This window comes from Megascapheus bottae, chromosome 14 (assembly GCF_031878675.1).
Source record: "Megascapheus bottae isolate mThoBot1 chromosome 14, mThoBot2.hap1, whole genome shotgun sequence".
In the NCBI taxonomy this organism is placed as follows: Eukaryota; Metazoa; Chordata; class Mammalia; order Rodentia; family Geomyidae; genus Megascapheus; species Megascapheus bottae.
The window spans coordinates 23,583,266-23,600,784 of record NC_143522.1 but is presented as its reverse complement, the minus strand read 5'-3'; the positions used below and the strand labels follow the sequence as shown (position 1 = coordinate 23,600,784).

At 38.0% G+C, this 17,519-nt stretch overlaps 1 protein-coding gene across 1 annotated transcript in view; it reads left to right on the top strand.

Annotated features, from left to right (window-relative positions):
* The window catches only part of Rps6ka5 (ribosomal protein S6 kinase A5), a 131,829-nt gene that overhangs the window by 80,029 nt on the left and 34,281 nt on the right, over positions 1 to 17,519 (top strand). Inside the window, exons 5-7 of the mRNA XM_090344706.1 lie at positions 1,093 to 1,200; positions 7,819 to 7,902; positions 9,315 to 9,418. Coding sequence (XP_090200832.1) covers positions 1,093 to 1,200; positions 7,819 to 7,902; positions 9,315 to 9,418 — 296 coding nt within the window. The remainder of the gene's footprint in view (positions 1 to 1,092; positions 1,201 to 7,818; positions 7,903 to 9,314; positions 9,419 to 17,519) is intronic.

The following is a 17,519-nucleotide window of genomic DNA, read 5'->3' as shown; positions in this document are numbered from 1 at the left end:
AATGTCCAAGGACAGTGCCAAGCCCTGACTTCAAGCACCAGGTCTGGCAGCCTGGTAGCTCATGCCTCTAATCCTAGCCACTCAGGAGGCTGAGTTCTGAGGATCAAGGTTCAAAGCCAGCCCAGGCACCAAAGAACATGAGACTCGTATCTCCACTTAACCTCTAGAAAACGGGAAGTGGGGCTGTGGTTCAAAGGGCAGGGTGGTAGCCTTGAGCTGAAGAACTCAGGGACATAAGCCAGGTCTAGAATTCAAACTCCATGACCGGCCCTTCTCCCTCCCGCCCCCCCCCCAAAAAAAAAAAAAAAATATATATATATATATATATATATATATATATACACACAATCCTGCCATTAAGCAAGGCATGGCTGTATAAATTTTATTTAATTGGTTTCGTAAGTTGAGTTCAAGGCTAGCCTGAAGTATATAGCAAGCGGATATATCACAACAATAAAACAAAAAAAATCAAAAGGAAAATTTTAAAAAGTGAGCAGTGTGGAATCTGACTTATTAGAAAAGCTTTATATGGCCTGGCACTGGTGGCTCACACCTGTAATCCTATATACTCCGAAGGCTGAGATCTGAGGATCATGGTTCAAAGTGGCCCAGGCAAAAAAGTCCCCATAAGACTCTTTATCTCCAGTAAGCCACTCAAAAACTGGAAATGGCACTGTGATAGAGTACTTGCTTTGGGCACAAAGAGGCTTAGGGACAGTGACTAGGCTCTGAGTTCAAGACCTATAACTGAAAAAATAATAAAGAGAGGAAGAAGGAAGGAAGGAAGCAAGGAAGAAAGGAAAGTTTTATGAAGCCATAAAGGAAAAGATCTGGATCAGAAGGCATGTGAGGGTCATCTTGAGTAAAGATAAAGTAAGGGGTCCCTCAGAAGCTTGCCCCACAAAGATGGACCCTCTACAAAGAGGACAGAGACTTGATTCCATCTGATGAGCTCTGAGATGGAAGAAGTTACATCTGCCCTAACACTGGAGTCATAGATGCTGAAAAGGATCTAGTTTTAAAGGTAGACAAAAAATATTGTCCTAATTTTTTAGAAATTGATTTAAAATGTATATTTGTTTATTTTTACAGTTGGGGATTATATACCGTGACATTAAGCTTGAGAATATTCTACTTGATTCTAATGGCCATGTGGTACTGACAGATTTTGGTCTGAGTAAGGAGTTTGTGGCTGATGAAGTGAGTATAAGATTTTATTTTGTAGTAATGGCAGAATGTAAATAAGAATGTAATGTTAACAAGACAGTACCAGAGAAACTATGGACTTTGGTAAATATTTGTTCAAAGAAACTTCTTTTTACAGGACTAACAAAAGATTTTCATTCAAATTCTATGAAACCATCCCATTGCAAGCAATTACAGTAAACCTTTGATAGATATATTCTTCATTTAAAAATATACTTTGCACTATCCCCATAAAAGTAAAACAAAACACTTAAAAACAACTCCATTGTCCCTTTCAGCGAATTATAGCTTAGCTAGTAGCCAATAAAGAATTACAAAAACAGCCAGGTACTGGTGGCTCACATTTGTAATCCTAGCTATACAGGAGGTTGAGAACAAGTGGATGACCATTCAAAGTTAGCTTGGGCAGAAAACTTTGATCGAGTCCTTCTCAGTCTGTATCTAGGTGCAGTAGTGTTTCCCTGTCATCCTAAGCTATGTGAGAATGGCAGAAACATCCAGGAGACTTTCTCAGTGGAGGGATGCTGGACTTGCAACACACACCTGTGGTGAAAGCAGATAAGGGAAGCCCAAAGTAGGCAGATGTGGTTTAGTTATGCACCTAGGTGGGAAGTGAGACTGTATGTCAAAGATGACCAGTGCCAGAAGTGTGGCTCATTGGTAAAGGTGCCTACCTAGAAAGCATAGAGCGCTAAGTTGAAACTCAAGGAAGAATCACAATACCAGGTACCTACAATTTCTTTTATAATTACCAAGTGAGTCATGTATCATTGCCCTTTGAATTCCCTTGCCAAGAAACACAAGCATCTACTGGCCTAATTCTTTAATAATATTGCTGGGTATATTTGTTCAAAATCAGTTAAAACGTTTAACTGGTGTGCAGAGTTTAGATACAGGGGTCCTCACATTTTCATATTAATTAGAACTAAATTTGGAAGTGCATTTAATGACATTTTAAGTTGCATGTTTTAATTAAATATTATGTGACAGTTGTGATAGCTATATTTTTGTTAATTATTCAAGATAACTAAAGTTGAATACCAATAGAACACAAAATTATAGTAAAAATTTTTATAATGATGGCCATTGTTGTACGATAACACCTTGTTCTTGAAAATCCGAAGCCTTTTGAGTACCAATGTGGTGCCACAAGTGAAAATTCCATCCCTCACTTCCTGTTGATGGTGTGTAGTCAAAATACAGACACACAGACTTAGTTTATCAAGTGTCCAGAAAGAGGAGACACTCTTACCCACTTCAGCTTAGGTTTATTGTTTTTATGCATGCCCATATTCCTCCACACAAGCCTAGCATTGGTGAGAGTGATAAGATGGCAGGTATACAGGTTTGGTCTCCAAGGCACACAGAGCCAAGACCAGTATGCATTACTGTCTTTCTTTTGGCCTTTTTATTATTATTATTTTCTGGTTTGTGGCATATATTGTTAAAAATCAGCGAGGGCTACAGATACTATATATGGACAATATTGATAAGCAAAGGAAGAAGCATTTATGTTTATCTCTAGTACAGAGAGCCATGCTACTGAGGAAATTGCCAAGCAATGTGTAAAATGTTTTAGAGGAGAATCGAGTGACCACCGAATATGATCTGGAGAAACTGTGAAACTTTTATGCTGAAAGTGATGAACTGAAGTTAATGAAAAACAGAAAAATACTGCATAAAGGCAAAAATGAGGATCTTGATTGTGAATTAAGAGCAGATCCAGCAACATTGCCCAGAAGCGCTGCCATCTAACGGTCTGGTTGCTGATCGTTGTGGTGGATGTACTGTGGTGAACTGACCAGCGAAGCTAATGACAAACACTCAGTAGGCTGGTTCGCAAGATTTAAGAAAAGACACAACTTTAAGACATACGCTGATGAACCAGCAGAGAGTGAGTTACCAAGATCATTGCTTAGAAACATATGATGCTACAACAGCCTGTAACACTGATGAGACCACGTTCTTTTGGCATTATTGCCCAGAAAAAAAAAATCATTTTTAAAAATTAATGTTAAGGACAGAAGAACTATGCAGGAATGTGCTTTGTGTTATACATGGCATAAACCCCTGGGATAGTGAAAGGCTTGTATCTTCACTGTTTTTAGGGAATAAATTTCTTATCAGACCAATATGCTCACAGAAAAGACCCAGTCACCAGGGACTTCTTTTCAAATTGGGTTTACTTTTTGTACCAGCAGCTGATGCTCATTGGAGGGAAGCTAGCCTGGATGAAGACAACAATCGTTGTGTGATTCCCTGTCAACTGTCCTGTGCATCCTCCAGCTAAAGGCCTCATGAGAATTGATGTTTATGTCATGTGCCTTACAGACTATGGTTTTATTATTTCAGCCAGCTGGGCAAAGAATCTTTGGATCTTCAAGAAGTAAATCTAAAACCACACTTTCTTAAAAGCACACTAGCAGCAATAAACAGGGTTGTGTCAATGGACAGCTTTTCACAGGAGTTAAGCATAAAATCTGCCTTCTGTGTAGGAATTACTGTACTGCCTGGCATATATGATAATGAACAAAGTGGTGACTTGAAGCATTCCTTATATCAAGTGAGAAAAAATGATGTCTGACCTCCATCTACATATGGAAGATGTCTCTTACAGCCTATCAGTAAGCCGGAAGAAACTTTTCAAAGAAGTTTGACATCAGTATGAAAACCCAATTATTCACTATTATTGACAAAGTAGTTGAAATGGTTCTGAATCCAAGTACTGGTGACAGTGTACATGGTAAGGATGATATTGTGAATATGTGATGGGGGGAATGCCTGTACAAAGCATCGTGAAAATACATGAGGAGCTTTCTACAGAACTAATGCAGAATGCATTCCCAACACAATCAAATAAATAACATAAAATGAAAGAGACTTCTCAGACAAGGACGTAGTTACTGAGATAAATGACTCTGGAGGGCACATTTTTAAACTCCTCACCCTTAGTGACCCATTTCATGGTACTTTAACTGCTGTTGGTGTGTCTTCTCATCCAGAAATAAAATGTAACATAGAGAAGCTTTAAATTGGAGTGTGTCCTAACAGGTGGGGAGCTGTTTGGTGGTGGTGTCCAGCAGCTAGTGTGAATTCTGGTGATGCCCTGTGCTCACTTCTCCTCAACACATGGTTGATCCTGAGTATTTTGAGCAAGGGATAATCATGTATGTATACATTTCTGATTGCTTTCTATAATATTACCAAAGCAATTATAGGTGAGAGAATGGTAGCATTACAGAGCTAAAGATACTAATTTCTTTTACCATATGTATATATGTAGGTGATTCATTTATTCAGTAGTCACTGATCAATTAGATGACATATTGATGCATAAAATAGAAATAATCTCTGCCTTAATGAAGGTGTTAACAGTAAATTATCTTTGATAGAAAAATCATGGTCATAGATTAGATGAATTCTGAGGAATTAAAAATTTGTAGTTAGGGCTGGGAGTTTGGCCTAGTGGTTAAAGTGCTTGGCTAGCATGCATGAAGACCCGGGTTCGATTCCTCGGTACCACATACATAGAAAAAAGCCAGAAGTGGTGCTGAGGCTCAAGTGGTAGAGCTCTAGCCTTGAGAAAGTCCAGGGACAGTGCACAGGCCCTGAGCTCAAGCCCAGGACTGGCAAAAAAAAAAAAAAGAAAAAAAATTGTAGTTATACAAACGAGTTGCCATTCAACAAAGCAGTTTATGAATGCATTGCCTTGATCAGTGTCAGCATTCTCACCCCTCCCAACCCACTCCTTCATGTATATGTGTGTTACCGTTCAGTTCAGAGCATTTAAGTGAATGTATTTATAATCATTGTTTCTGTGGCCAGACTTAACCTTGAAATAATAAAAAGAGACTTCTACCACTCCTAGGACACAGCTTTACAGTTAAAATTGGCAAATAAAGAAAAGCTTGCTTTTCTCAAAACTTTTCTGATGGGATGGGGTCAAGTATAAATCAGAAAGCTTTCTTTTACCAGTCTCGATCTGGACATGGTGGCCCATGCTTATGATTCTACTTACTCAAGAGATCTGAAGGATTGTGACTCAAGGACAGTTTGGGCAAAATTTCACAATCTTTCCATCTAAACCAATAAAAAGTTGGGTTTGGTGGCTTGTGCCTGACATCCCAGAATGTGAGGAGCATAAGTAGAAGATCACAGTCCAGGCCTGTTAAGGCATAAATGAGAGATCCTATTTGAAAAATTATGAAAGAGTATAAAGGACTGAGGGGTGTGAATGAAGTGGTAGAATGCCTGCCTTAGCATGCTGAAGGCTGAGTTCCAATGCTAGTACTGTTCCCCAAAAAGTATTAAGTTTGTGAAAATTACTTTGTGAAACGTTTTAATGACACCAAATGTCATTTAGTGTTTCTGATAAAACAAAAGGAATGTGTATTATTCAAGAAGAGTTCATTTTCTTTAATATATATAAATATATGCATTTCAATTTAAGTACTCCTTTACTACATTGGACTGAGTCAGTGAGCATTTTAAGTTTTACTTAGGTTTTTAAATATTAGCATTGAGGCTGACATATTCAGTTACTCTTTCTGATTTTGTAAAGTTCTATTAAAAAGAAACAACTGTGTTTAAGAGACATTGTTTATTCTTTCCAAAAGTTTGTTATCTTATTAAAATTTCACATATTAGTGACCAGTTTACATTATAATTACAATCTATAATTTATGTCTTTTCAAAAATATATATAATAACCATGAGTACATTCAACTTCTGTCATTGTTATTATATATTTTTATTCCTCTGTATTTCTTACTTAATATTCTACCAGAATTTTAAAAATGAGTGGTTTGATTGATGGAGTCCATCAAGAAAAACAAAATGGATCAGAAGCTTGCTTTGTCTAATTTTTCCCTTCAGTCAGCTAATAAGAAATAGCAAGTAGTGCAGATGAATGGATACAAAAAAATGTAGTATATATATTCTACATAACCAACAGACAAGATAAAATAATGGCATTCGCAGGGAAGTGGATGAATCTAGAGTGAATCATGTTAAGTGAGACAAGTCAAGACCAGAAGAACAAAAGACGCCTGGTATCCTTAATATACGGCTAGTAAATCCAAACAGTACAAGAGCGAGGACTCAATATTTGCGTACCCAATGCTATGGACATGGTATTGGAAATATAAACACAACTACATAGACATAAAAATTTATGACTCTATAGACAATGTTTTATTACATAGATTATGTATCTATGACATGCAAACCCTCAGCCTAATTTTGATTATGTTCTAAAATCTAAGTGCCAGTGATTGTATATAGAGATTCCCCTCTTGAATACCTGTTTGTTAAACACGTCATTTGAAATATGATATAAAAATCAATGTTAAAAAATTATTTAATAAAAAAATTAAAAAAAGAAATAGCAAGTAGTATTTCCAAAAACTCAGTCTGGGCCTGGCATGAGCAGCTCACACCTGTAATTGTAGCTACTCTGAAGGCGGAAATCTGAGGATAGTGGTTTGAAGCCAGCCAGGGCAGAAATGTCCCTGTGAGACTCTCATCTACAATTAACCACTGAAAAACCAGAAGTGGTGCTGTAGCTCAAAGTGGTAGAATGCTAGCCTTGAGCAAAAGTGCTCAGGGACAGTACCCACGCCCTGAGCTCAAGCCCCATTACTCCACAACTGACCAAAAAAAGAAAAAAGATTCCTCAGCCTGCATTCTGAAGTTATGCTGGTAATGAAAGTAAAAGTAAACCATTTGTAAATAATAGTCTTAAGTTATTTATGGTTCTGAAAATTTAATTTGTATTAGCTTTGTATGATGAATATAGCGTACAGATAAGTTTATTCCTTGGCTTAAATTTAGATTGAAATATTTAATGCTGAAATTATACCACTAAAAACTTCAGTGTAAAAGCCAGACAATGAATGGATTGTGCCTGTAATATAAGCTCCTCAGAAGGTGATGATCAAGAGGATTGAGATTTAAGATTATTTAGGAAAAAGGTTAATGAGACCTTACCTCAGAATTACACCCAAACTGACTGTGGACTGAAGCTTAAGAAAGCATGAATCAAATCAAATCTTCCCTAACTAAAAGTTGAGTGGAGAGCCAATTTTTCAAAGACAACTTTTGTTCATCTCTGTTTAAACATACCATTAGCAATGCCAAACTTATGCAAAATAGAATTTTTTGATGTAGTTTCATACTTGAATTCCTTGTTCTTGTTTTGGAAGAACTAGTCTTCCTTTAAGGTTCCCAGGGTTTCCCCAGGCTTGCCTATCTGGATGTAAATTACTCTCATACAACAACATGTATGTGACTTCATATTACTCTATTGGGACCATTCGCATTCCCTAAAAAGTGACCCGAGAAGCCAAACTGAAATGCATACACACAAAAAGCATGGATGTGTCATGTGGTGGGTGGATGATGAGTGGATACTGGTGAAGTTTCACCCTGAAACATTTGCCTAGGACTCACAAAGCTTAGGTGATGCTTTGTTGTAAAGAGAGGGTCTGTTTGGCCCGTGCCGTTTGGCTGCTGCAGTGTATCTCAGTCATTAGCATGTATCATTTGCATTCTTCTTGGGACATGTGTTATGCTAGTTTGAAATCAGATCCCTTTTTTGTTTGTTTGTTCAAGACTGAAAGAGCATATTCCTTTTGTGGAACTATTGAATACATGGCACCAGATATTGTCAGAGGGGGCGATTCGGGACATGACAAGGTATGTTCTATTTTTGACGCCTCTTTATGTATTTCCATGAAATGTGCAGCAGTGAGATTGCTTTATAAATGAAAGAGATAAATTGCTTAGAATTAATTTTCTTTATGGTATTCTTAGAAGCTTCTTAGAAAATTCTATTAAAACTGGAAGTTTATCTTCTAAGACCTAAAGAAGTCAGGAAACATTATATTAGCTTTAGAATCACTTGAGGTCCATACTGCAGCTCATCAGTAACTAGTCTTTCTGGAATGTGGAACTCCCAAACAACTTTAAGATAATTAAATGAGGTCATTGTAGTACTACCACAAATGGAGCCTCCAATAAGTCCACTTTCTCTCATGCTACTGACCTAACTCTTGCCTTTGTCATTGTTCTTTGGGATCATAAACAGCTGTTAAAAATTTATATTTAAGTTCCACCAATTTGTAATTGATTTAAGTTCTTACTCCTGAGATTTTGATTGGTTTAATTTTAAAGAATTCATTTTCAATATATCAAAATTCCTTGAACAGTATATAATTCACTATGTTCTCTGTAAATTCATAAACGTGTTTCCAACTTCGAGCACATTTTTCTATAATTTCAAATTATCCTATCAGTAAAGATACCCAGCTTTGTGTAAATATTTAATTTAGGAGATTATGTAAAATGAACATTCAAAGATGAAAGTTTTTGAAGAATTTTACAAGGTTCTTTGGCGATGAAAAAATGCTGATTTCTTTTTTGCCCTGTCATGACTCCAAAGATTTCACCCACATAACATTTTTTAAAAAATTGGTTTGTTTTAAGTTAAAGACAAAACTGCAACTTCTTTAAGAAACTCTGTGCTGAGGGTAGCTGACTATTTGTTCTCTAAATATCCTTTTTGTGTGTGCTAAGTTAATACTCCTTATACAGAAAGCTATATACAATTTTTTTTTTGCTTGTCCTGGCCTTGACTCAGGACCTGAGCACTGTCCTTGGGCTTTCTCAAGGCTAGAGCTCTACCACTTGATCCACAGTACCATTCCTGGCTTTTTTCTATGTATGTTGTACCCAGGAATTGAACCTGGGTCTTCATGCATGCTAGGCAAGCACTGTATCACTCCTGGCCCTATACACATTTTTTTTTAATTTGCCAAATACATAGCTTTTTTTATTTGGCTTTAGTTTTTCTTTTTGCCAGTGCTGGGTCTTAACCTCAGGGCCTGGGCACTGTCCTTGGGTTTTCTCAAAGCTAACACTTCACCACATGAGCTACAGCACCACTTCTGGCTTTCTGTGTATGTGGTACTAAGGAATCGAACTTAGGACTTCATGTGTGCTAGGCAAGCACTCTACCAATGGGCCACGCTCCCGGCCCCTTCATTTGGCTTTTCTTATAGAATCTAGTTTAGTTATAATGCAACAAAATGAAACTGTTGTTGTCGTAGGCCGTGGACTGGTGGAGTCTAGGAGTCCTCATGTATGAACTGCTTACTGGAGCATCTCCTTTCACTGTTGATGGAGAGAAAAACTCTCAAGCTGAGATATCTCGGTAAGAGTAAATATAAACAAATGTGGTGTTTTCAAAGGAGTTGATCAGATTTTGAAATTAGCCTGATAAAAAATAAGCAGGATAAACAAATGATGTTTTTATGTTCCTATAATATGTAGACATTTTGTACTCAGTGTCTGACTTAGATATTAAATCTCATGGGGATAGTATCTTAAATCTTTTTTAAAAAATTTTTTTAGTATGTATTAAAATAAGAGGATGAAAAGATGGGTCACTGGCAGGGATTCACTTTTGAGTCATGTCTCTGAGAAAGGACTGGTATCCAGATAATGAGAATTCTATCTTTATAATAAAAAACATACACTTTATTCCTGTGTAATTATCAAACAAACACATCCATTGCTAGGTGTTATGTAGCAGATACCTGTAATCCCAATGACTCCGAAGACAGAGGCAAAGGGGTCATAAGTTCTAAGTGAGAATAAGCAATGTTAACTCAAGTAGTAAAGCTGTAGGAGGCACTGGCCTCTCTAACCCCATAGAAAAGAAATTTCTACAAAAACATAAGCAACAGGTGTGTTCAACAGCTTCCCTTACAATAACCAAAACTTTCCAATAAGACCTGTAAAGAGTGTCAGCAAGTTGATCAACAAATTGTGTGGTCAGTCCATACCAGTGGAATACTACTTAGCAATAAAAATGTATGATTCATTAATATATACAGCAATATGGTCAGATCTCAAAATAAGCTAAGTGAAAGAAGCTGGACAATATAGAGTGTATACTGTATACTTCCAGTTCTGGAAAACGCCAGTTCACTTGTAGTGACAGAAAGCAGAGTAGTGGTTACCTGGGGACTAGGAGGAGGAGGGAATGGACTGAGCCAAGTGAAAGGTAGCAGCCATCTCCTTTCTATAGATTGTGGCAGTGGGGTCATGGATGTGTGCATCTCTCAAAGCTTGTCACACTGCACTTCATGAGAAATACATATCTATTGTACTTCAACAAAACTTTCTTTAAGAAGAAATGAAGATATGCCTTTCCCAGAAAAGATTAGGAAGTAAATAATTTTTCAGTATTTCAACTTAATGTCAAAATTGAACGAGTAGGAATACTTTTTTTCTTGCTTCATTGTTGTTTTAGAAGTGCTAGACAGCAAGGTTACGTTTACGTATGTCAGGTAATGAGTACATTTCCTTTTGCGTGGTGTTACCTGTTCCCCCATTCTCTCCCATTCCTTTCTTCCCATCTCTACCCTCGAGTTGCATAGTTGATTTTCATCGATGTCCAATGTGCTCCACTGCTGCACTTTTTCACGCTTTTCTTTCTGATTCTGCATCCTTCCTCCTCCACAGAAGTGCATGTGAGTACATGATATAGAGTAAAGAATGCAGAGTCCATGTGAAAGGGTATCAATGTATGTGAATTAATGCACCTTCTATCTGGCAAATATCATGTAACCCTTTTACTAATTACAATAAAAAATGCAAAAAAAAAGAATGCAGAGTCATCAGAAGAAGAAAAAACAAATTCAGAAAGAAGTCCTTCGTTTCCTTCTTTGGAATTCATTTTAATATGTATATTTATACACACATGAAGAGACACTTGGGTAATGCATCTTTGCGATTCTCTCCTATGACTATCCTCTTTCGGTCTCACTGTATGTGACTATCTAGAATTCTGTGTGATTGGTCATGTCCCAGTGCGTTTTAGGTATAACTTCTCCATATCCAGAACATACGCTGCTTGTCTCTCTCATCTTGACTTACTTCACTTAACATGATTTGTTCTAGTTGAACAGGAATACTTTTTTAAATTATAGTTAAAATATACTTATTATGAACTTTTAGGTCTTATTTTAAAATGGATTTTTTGACAGTTTTGAGATACCTCAGTTGAGTTGATTTGGGAGGGAGTGTACCCCTATAATCTGACCTGTTTGGGAGTCTGTAGTAAATTTGATCACAAATTTGAGGCCAACCTAGCCAACATAACAAGGTCTAGTCTCAGAAATTTGTTTAAAAATTGTAAATGCCTCAAAATGATAGGAAACTGTGACTTGAGACTCATAGCAGTCTCAGTGAGGAACACTCACAAAGTATGACCTTAGCCCAAGAACGTTACACAGTGGATTCTCTAATTTCTTCTTTCTGATTCTACAAATAATCTTCCTTTTTATTGCACACAGAGAAAGGTATAGTGCTTATGATGGCAGGAATATTCTAATTCAAGTGATTTTACTTGCTTTTATAACCCTTTTACATTGACTTATTGGCATTCTGATTTTAAAAAATGTAAGAAAGCCAAAATCAGATTGTCTTAAATCTAAAAACTAGACTGATAGATCGATCAGAGGTGAGGAGGATCTATGGGTCATTTAAAGTCTAAGAAATCATTTGATCTGGTTCTGCCAAGGCAGCCATAGGCAAGACTTGAAATTGAATAAATACAGGAGTCTTTTTCATAGCAACATAAACTAATATTCAGTGACTCATAATAATAGTATAAATTTTAAGGGACAAATAATAAAACATCCACTGTGGAACAGACAGGACATGTGCAGGTATGTGACAGAATAGACATGTATATTCACATCAGCTGCCTGAGGCCCATCTGCCTGTGCCATCATGACTCAGAGGACACGTGACTGGGAATGAACACCGTGGGACACAGCTAGCACACTGTGCAAACTGTGCTACTCTGATGACAAGATAAGATTCTATGGGCTGATTTCTTAAGACATTGATGACCTTGCCTCCAGTGATAGATGATAGCTTTGTCCACTTCTTTATCAACAAAGATGATAATTCCATTCCAGCCTTTGTCCACACATCCATGCTCAACAGTTCTCACAAACACTGAACTTTACATGAGGAATAAGAAATTCACCTCACACAGAAAAGGCCTCAAGACTTGATGATAAGGATGTTGGATAAGTTCTCAATCCAAGATGCAGGATCAGAACCTCCATTCAAGCCAATCACGTGGCTGGTGACTACCAAGAGGATTGGTATTTCCAAAGAAAATGGACAAATGGTGTTTTTGTTGTTGAAGTCAAAGGCAAACTTGTGTGCTTAAAAGCAGTGATGAATCAGCAGGAATGGAAAACTGCAATTTCCAGATAAAAACTTCCATCTGTTGAGCAGCATTTGTAATCATGGGAAGATGCTTTCACTAGGCCTCACTCTGACAGGGACAATATTATTCCAAGGATTTATGTAATGGCAAGCTCCTTGAAGAGAAACTGAGGGAGAGTCTGCGAAAGAGTTCATGGTGGCTACTGAAAAAGCAAAATTGTTACGGAGAATTAAGTTTGTCTTGGAGAATCATCTAGCTCAGATTCCTGATTTAGCACAAGGTATTAAAAAAAAGCATTGAAGGATTCTGTAGGTGATTTCCAGCTTTTCTCTCTGGCTGTGACAAGGCAAGGAGCATAACACATACTGTCCACTGTGTCTGTTGTTTGTTGGGTAACCACAGAGTTTGACACACAAGAGCAACTGTTGTCACTGGAAGTCATCCAGGCATGGCAGTGTAAGAGGTGAGAAACTTTTTTCTATCCATTGAAAAACTTGAACTAACATTTGAAAAGTTAAGTAGCCTTACTAGAGCTAGAGAGGAAGTCATAGCTCATGAAAAGGGTCCATTGCATCTGTCATGCAAGAACTGAATTGTTCCCATCTTTAATTGAAGTGATTTAATTATATGCCACTATTTCATACACCAAGAAGTCTCTCTGCACTGTGGTTATGGCTCAACAATGTCATGTCAACAGTTGTGCCATGCAGAAATTTTGTTCAAAGCAAAGGATTTAGCAACCACCAGTTTAAAGAATTACTGAGGGATCTTAATGCCCTGATCTTATCTATTTCCCTACAACAACACTTAAATGTGCTAGTGAATGTGCAGAACTAAATTAAGGAATTTAAATGAAAGACTTGTGAGTATGAAATGTAAACAAATAGAATTGAACATCATTTTGCTACACCATTTAATATGATAGGAGTCAATGTGCCTGATGACTTATTGTGGGAAGCATTCATCGCTAGAGATGATAATGAAAGCTAGGTACAGTCTCTTCTCAGTGCCTGAATCCTGTAACCATTACAAAAGCAATGATGAATTTCCCACTTTGAGGAAATGTGCCTTTAAGTTGATAATTTCATATGGACCATGAATGTTGCTATAAATATTCAGTTAGCCCTGGACAGAAAAAAATTCCCCATACCCGGAATAGATCTTCAAAAATTTAAATAGGAGCCAGGCACTGGTGGCTCATACCCTGTAATCCTAGCTACTCAGGAGGTGGAGATCTGCAGATCAAGGTTTAAAGCCAGCCCAGGCACAAAAGTCTGTGAGACTCTTATCTCCAGTTAGGTATCAGCCTTGAGCTGAAGAGTTCAGGGACAGTGCCCAGGCCCAGAGTTCAATCCCCATGACTGAAGGAAAAAAAATTTAATAGGATTTCTTCCCTTTAATCAGTCTGTTATCTACCTTGTTCTATCAATTTTGTCTAAAGTTGTTTAGAATTAGAGATATAAACCTTTGATTCTGTGAGTGTGTGTGTGTGTGTGTCTGTGTGTGTGTCTGAAATAGCAAATAAGAGTGTAACAACTGAATTGTCCTGTACTACCTTTATATTTCAGATAATCATTCTGATGGTTTTTTCCAGAAAAAAAAGTCTTACCTGAAGGGTTCCTAAAATAGTATAATTGAGATTAATTATCTATTTCCACATGATGAAGGCCTTTTGTTATTATTGAATTTTCCCATTCCTTAATTGTTGTCATCTTCTCTAAACTCTGTATATTTTCTGTGTTTTGTTTTGTTTTTGAGACATTTAAAAGTAATTATCTGTGGGCCGGGACTTTGGCCTAGTGGTAGAGTGCTTGCCTAACATGCATGAAGACCCAGGTTTGATTCCTCAGTACCACATACATAGAAAAAAGCTGGAAGTGGTGCTGTGGCTCAAGTGGTAGAGCTCTAGCCTTGAGAAAATCCAAGGACAGTGCTCAGGCCCTGAGCTCAAGCCCAGGACTGGCAAAAAATAAATAAATAAAAATGACTTGCTGGCATATCAAAACTCAAAATATAAGAACTTAAACGCTAGGAAACAGATACTTAAAAACAGGGAATAGGGTCAGAAGAAAGGGGATAGATGAATGAAGAAAAGAAGTGGGAGGATGCAGTCATAAAGTTCTGCGCATGTCCTACAAAATTAAGAAATTGAGGGAAAGGTTGGGAAAGATTGAGGAGAATGATGAAAAAGGCAGCAGTAATCAAGATGCAACTTCTTTGTATAATAAATAAAATGAGAAGAAAATAAGAATCCAGCTTTTTCTCCAAAGTTACTCTCTTCCTTGTGAAAATTCATTGGTGGTCATGTGTCATCACTGGAAGTATGGAATTGTTGGGTAGGCGTTTTCACTAAGCTCTGCTCAGTATCAGTCAACTTCAGTTGTATCAAGTTTTCCTCCTTAAAATAAATCAGATTATCTTTTTTAAATCTGTATTTGTTAACCCTTGTCCTTCCCACTCAAAAATAGAGAGTAATTTTGAAGTTCTTTTTAATTTATTATTTGTTGGAAGCATTCAAAGGTAATTTTTTCTGAATTTGAACTCAGAGCCTCCCATTTTCTAGGCAGTTTTTTTTTTTTTTAACTTTAGCCACTAAATCCATGTTCTCAGCCCATTTTACTTAAATTTTGGATAGGGGAGAAGTGTGTAAGTGTGTGTTTGTGTAAGTGTGTGTGTGTGTGTGTGTGTGTGTGTGTGTTTTCTTTCCTTTCTCTCTGGCTACCGTAGACCATGATCCTCATACTTCATGTTTCCACATAGCTGGGATCACAAGCAAGTATCCACATCATCTTTGTTTGCTGAGATAGAAATCTCACTAGCTTTTACCTAGGTCGGCTTCACATGATGGTTCTGATCTCTGCCCCTGAGATTACAGGTTGACTCACCATTCCTGGCTCAGAGGTAACCTTTCCAGTTCTTTGATCTGTTTTTGTGAAATAATTTCTAGATTCCTATAAATAGTATATACTTGAGAGCCATTGCGTTTAGCTTTTCCTTGCATCTATGCATTTGTTTTAGTTCATGTGTATTGCATGGGCTTTTGTGTGTCCACTAGCTTTTGTTGGCTTTTTGTGAGAACTTTCTCTCTCAGGGTCTATGAGTCAAGGAAGAAGTCCTCCACGGTTACTCTAACTGCCTCTAGAAGGAGGAGCTTTTGCTTGCCAGGGACTTTGGAAACCATAATTAATAATGTCCTCTCACCCAAGAATCATCATCACTGACAGGGTGTTTCTTTGTCTCTCTTTCTGAAGACCATCCTCAGCTCCTTGTCATCTGGGCCTCTAACGTTACAGCTTGCTTCCTCAAAGCCTAGGATTTGGAATAGACAGTGGAGAGTCTGCTAGAATGAAGGAATATTTTTGCAAACTAATCATGAAAGTGTCATCTTGTCATCTTTACTGTCCAGGCTGGCTTCAAACAGTAATCTCAGATCTCAGCCTCCTGAAAAGGGATGGGGAAAGAGAAGCTTCTACATCCATACTCCCTGGGACTCAGGAGGAACCTACAGCTGTTTCTCATGGGCTTATGGTTCTCCATGGTCCCTAAGGAGGTCTCATCCTTTTCAGTGAGGATCTTGCTTCTGTCTATTTGACAGTCCCTAAGAAAAACATCTTGTGTTGTGCTTTGCTCTGGGTTCTAAATGCTGCTTTAAGTTTTGTCCATACTTATAGCCACTTGACCCCCATGAACTCCAAAGTCTGATTCTGTACCCTCACCTGTCGCTATCACCTCACCCCTAGAAAAAGGTGCCCTACCTCTAGAAAAAGGTATTGTGTTAGCAGTAATGGAATGGGTGGAAAGGAAAAGCTTCAAGAACATTGACTGGGTCACAGAGTGTAGGAGGAAGACGGATGAGGAAGATGTCTGTCAATAACAGCTACAGTCAGTGTGGAGAGATCCCAGCATTCACCCTAAGTTGTGCCCACCTTGAAGACTGTGACAGGTTCGGATGTATCTAATAAACAAAACCCACCAGTAATCGTGCATGTTCACCTTGGTGCACTACAGAAGCCATGACAAGGAAGGGTAGTTCTGGGAAGTACTCATCACTTTCAGCAGGGAGATGCTATAAGTTGAAAAAAAAAAAACCACAAAAACATTAGCAAAATCTGCCAGATATACTTATACCTTTGGTTTCTCTGACTTGGTAAGGAGTAGGGGGTTTCTTTGAGAACCAGTGGCAAGAGTGGGCAACTGTCACACGGCTTTTCGGACAGTAAAGTAGAAGCATACTGAGCACAAAAGAGCAACGCGTTGAGAGTAAAGAAGTATGGCCACGCACCACCCGATGATGGGGGCGTGGTCTGAGAGGCACATCCTGTGTTAAGCTCCGTATGTTGTACTTAGGTGAAGATGACTGCAGCATCACCAGGCAATGAACTTTAAGAGGTCACTTTAAAGCCAACCCATCATTGACCAAAATGTCATTATATACTTTATGTGCTTGTAGCTCATAAGTTATGCCTGGAAAGTAAGACTTTTAGAGTAGATACAAATTCCACAAAAGCAAGTGAAATTACCAGCCAGAGTATCTCATTTGTTCTTGATTAGCCATCTGTTATGGCTGAAGGAAAAACAGGCACAAGGACCAAGAACTCCAAAATACTCAAAGGTTGCTGATGGCCTTAGGACTCTGTCATTTGAGCAAACAGTCCTCTGGAGCTCTAACCGCAGCATTGTTCACTGGAGGATGGCTGCGTGTCAGCTTCTATGGCAAGAAGTCACCCATGCTATGCCCTGAAATGCTTATAACCTTGACATACCTGTAATCCCAGCTACTCAGGAGGTTGAGATCTGAGGATCCCGATTCAAAGCCAACCCCAGCAGAAAAGACTCGGTGAGACTCTTACCTCTAATTAACTGTTGCTGTGTCTTAAGTGGTACAGTGCTAGTCTTGAACAAAGGAGCTCAGAGACAGCACCCAAGCCCTGAATTTAAGCCTTATAACTGACAAAAACAAAAACAAGGGGGTATTCTTTGCCCAAGGATCCCAAGCTACTGTGAAGTTAGACCAGGGTCTACTTCATGCTGTCTCATGATTTTATTTCCATGCTGCTGATTT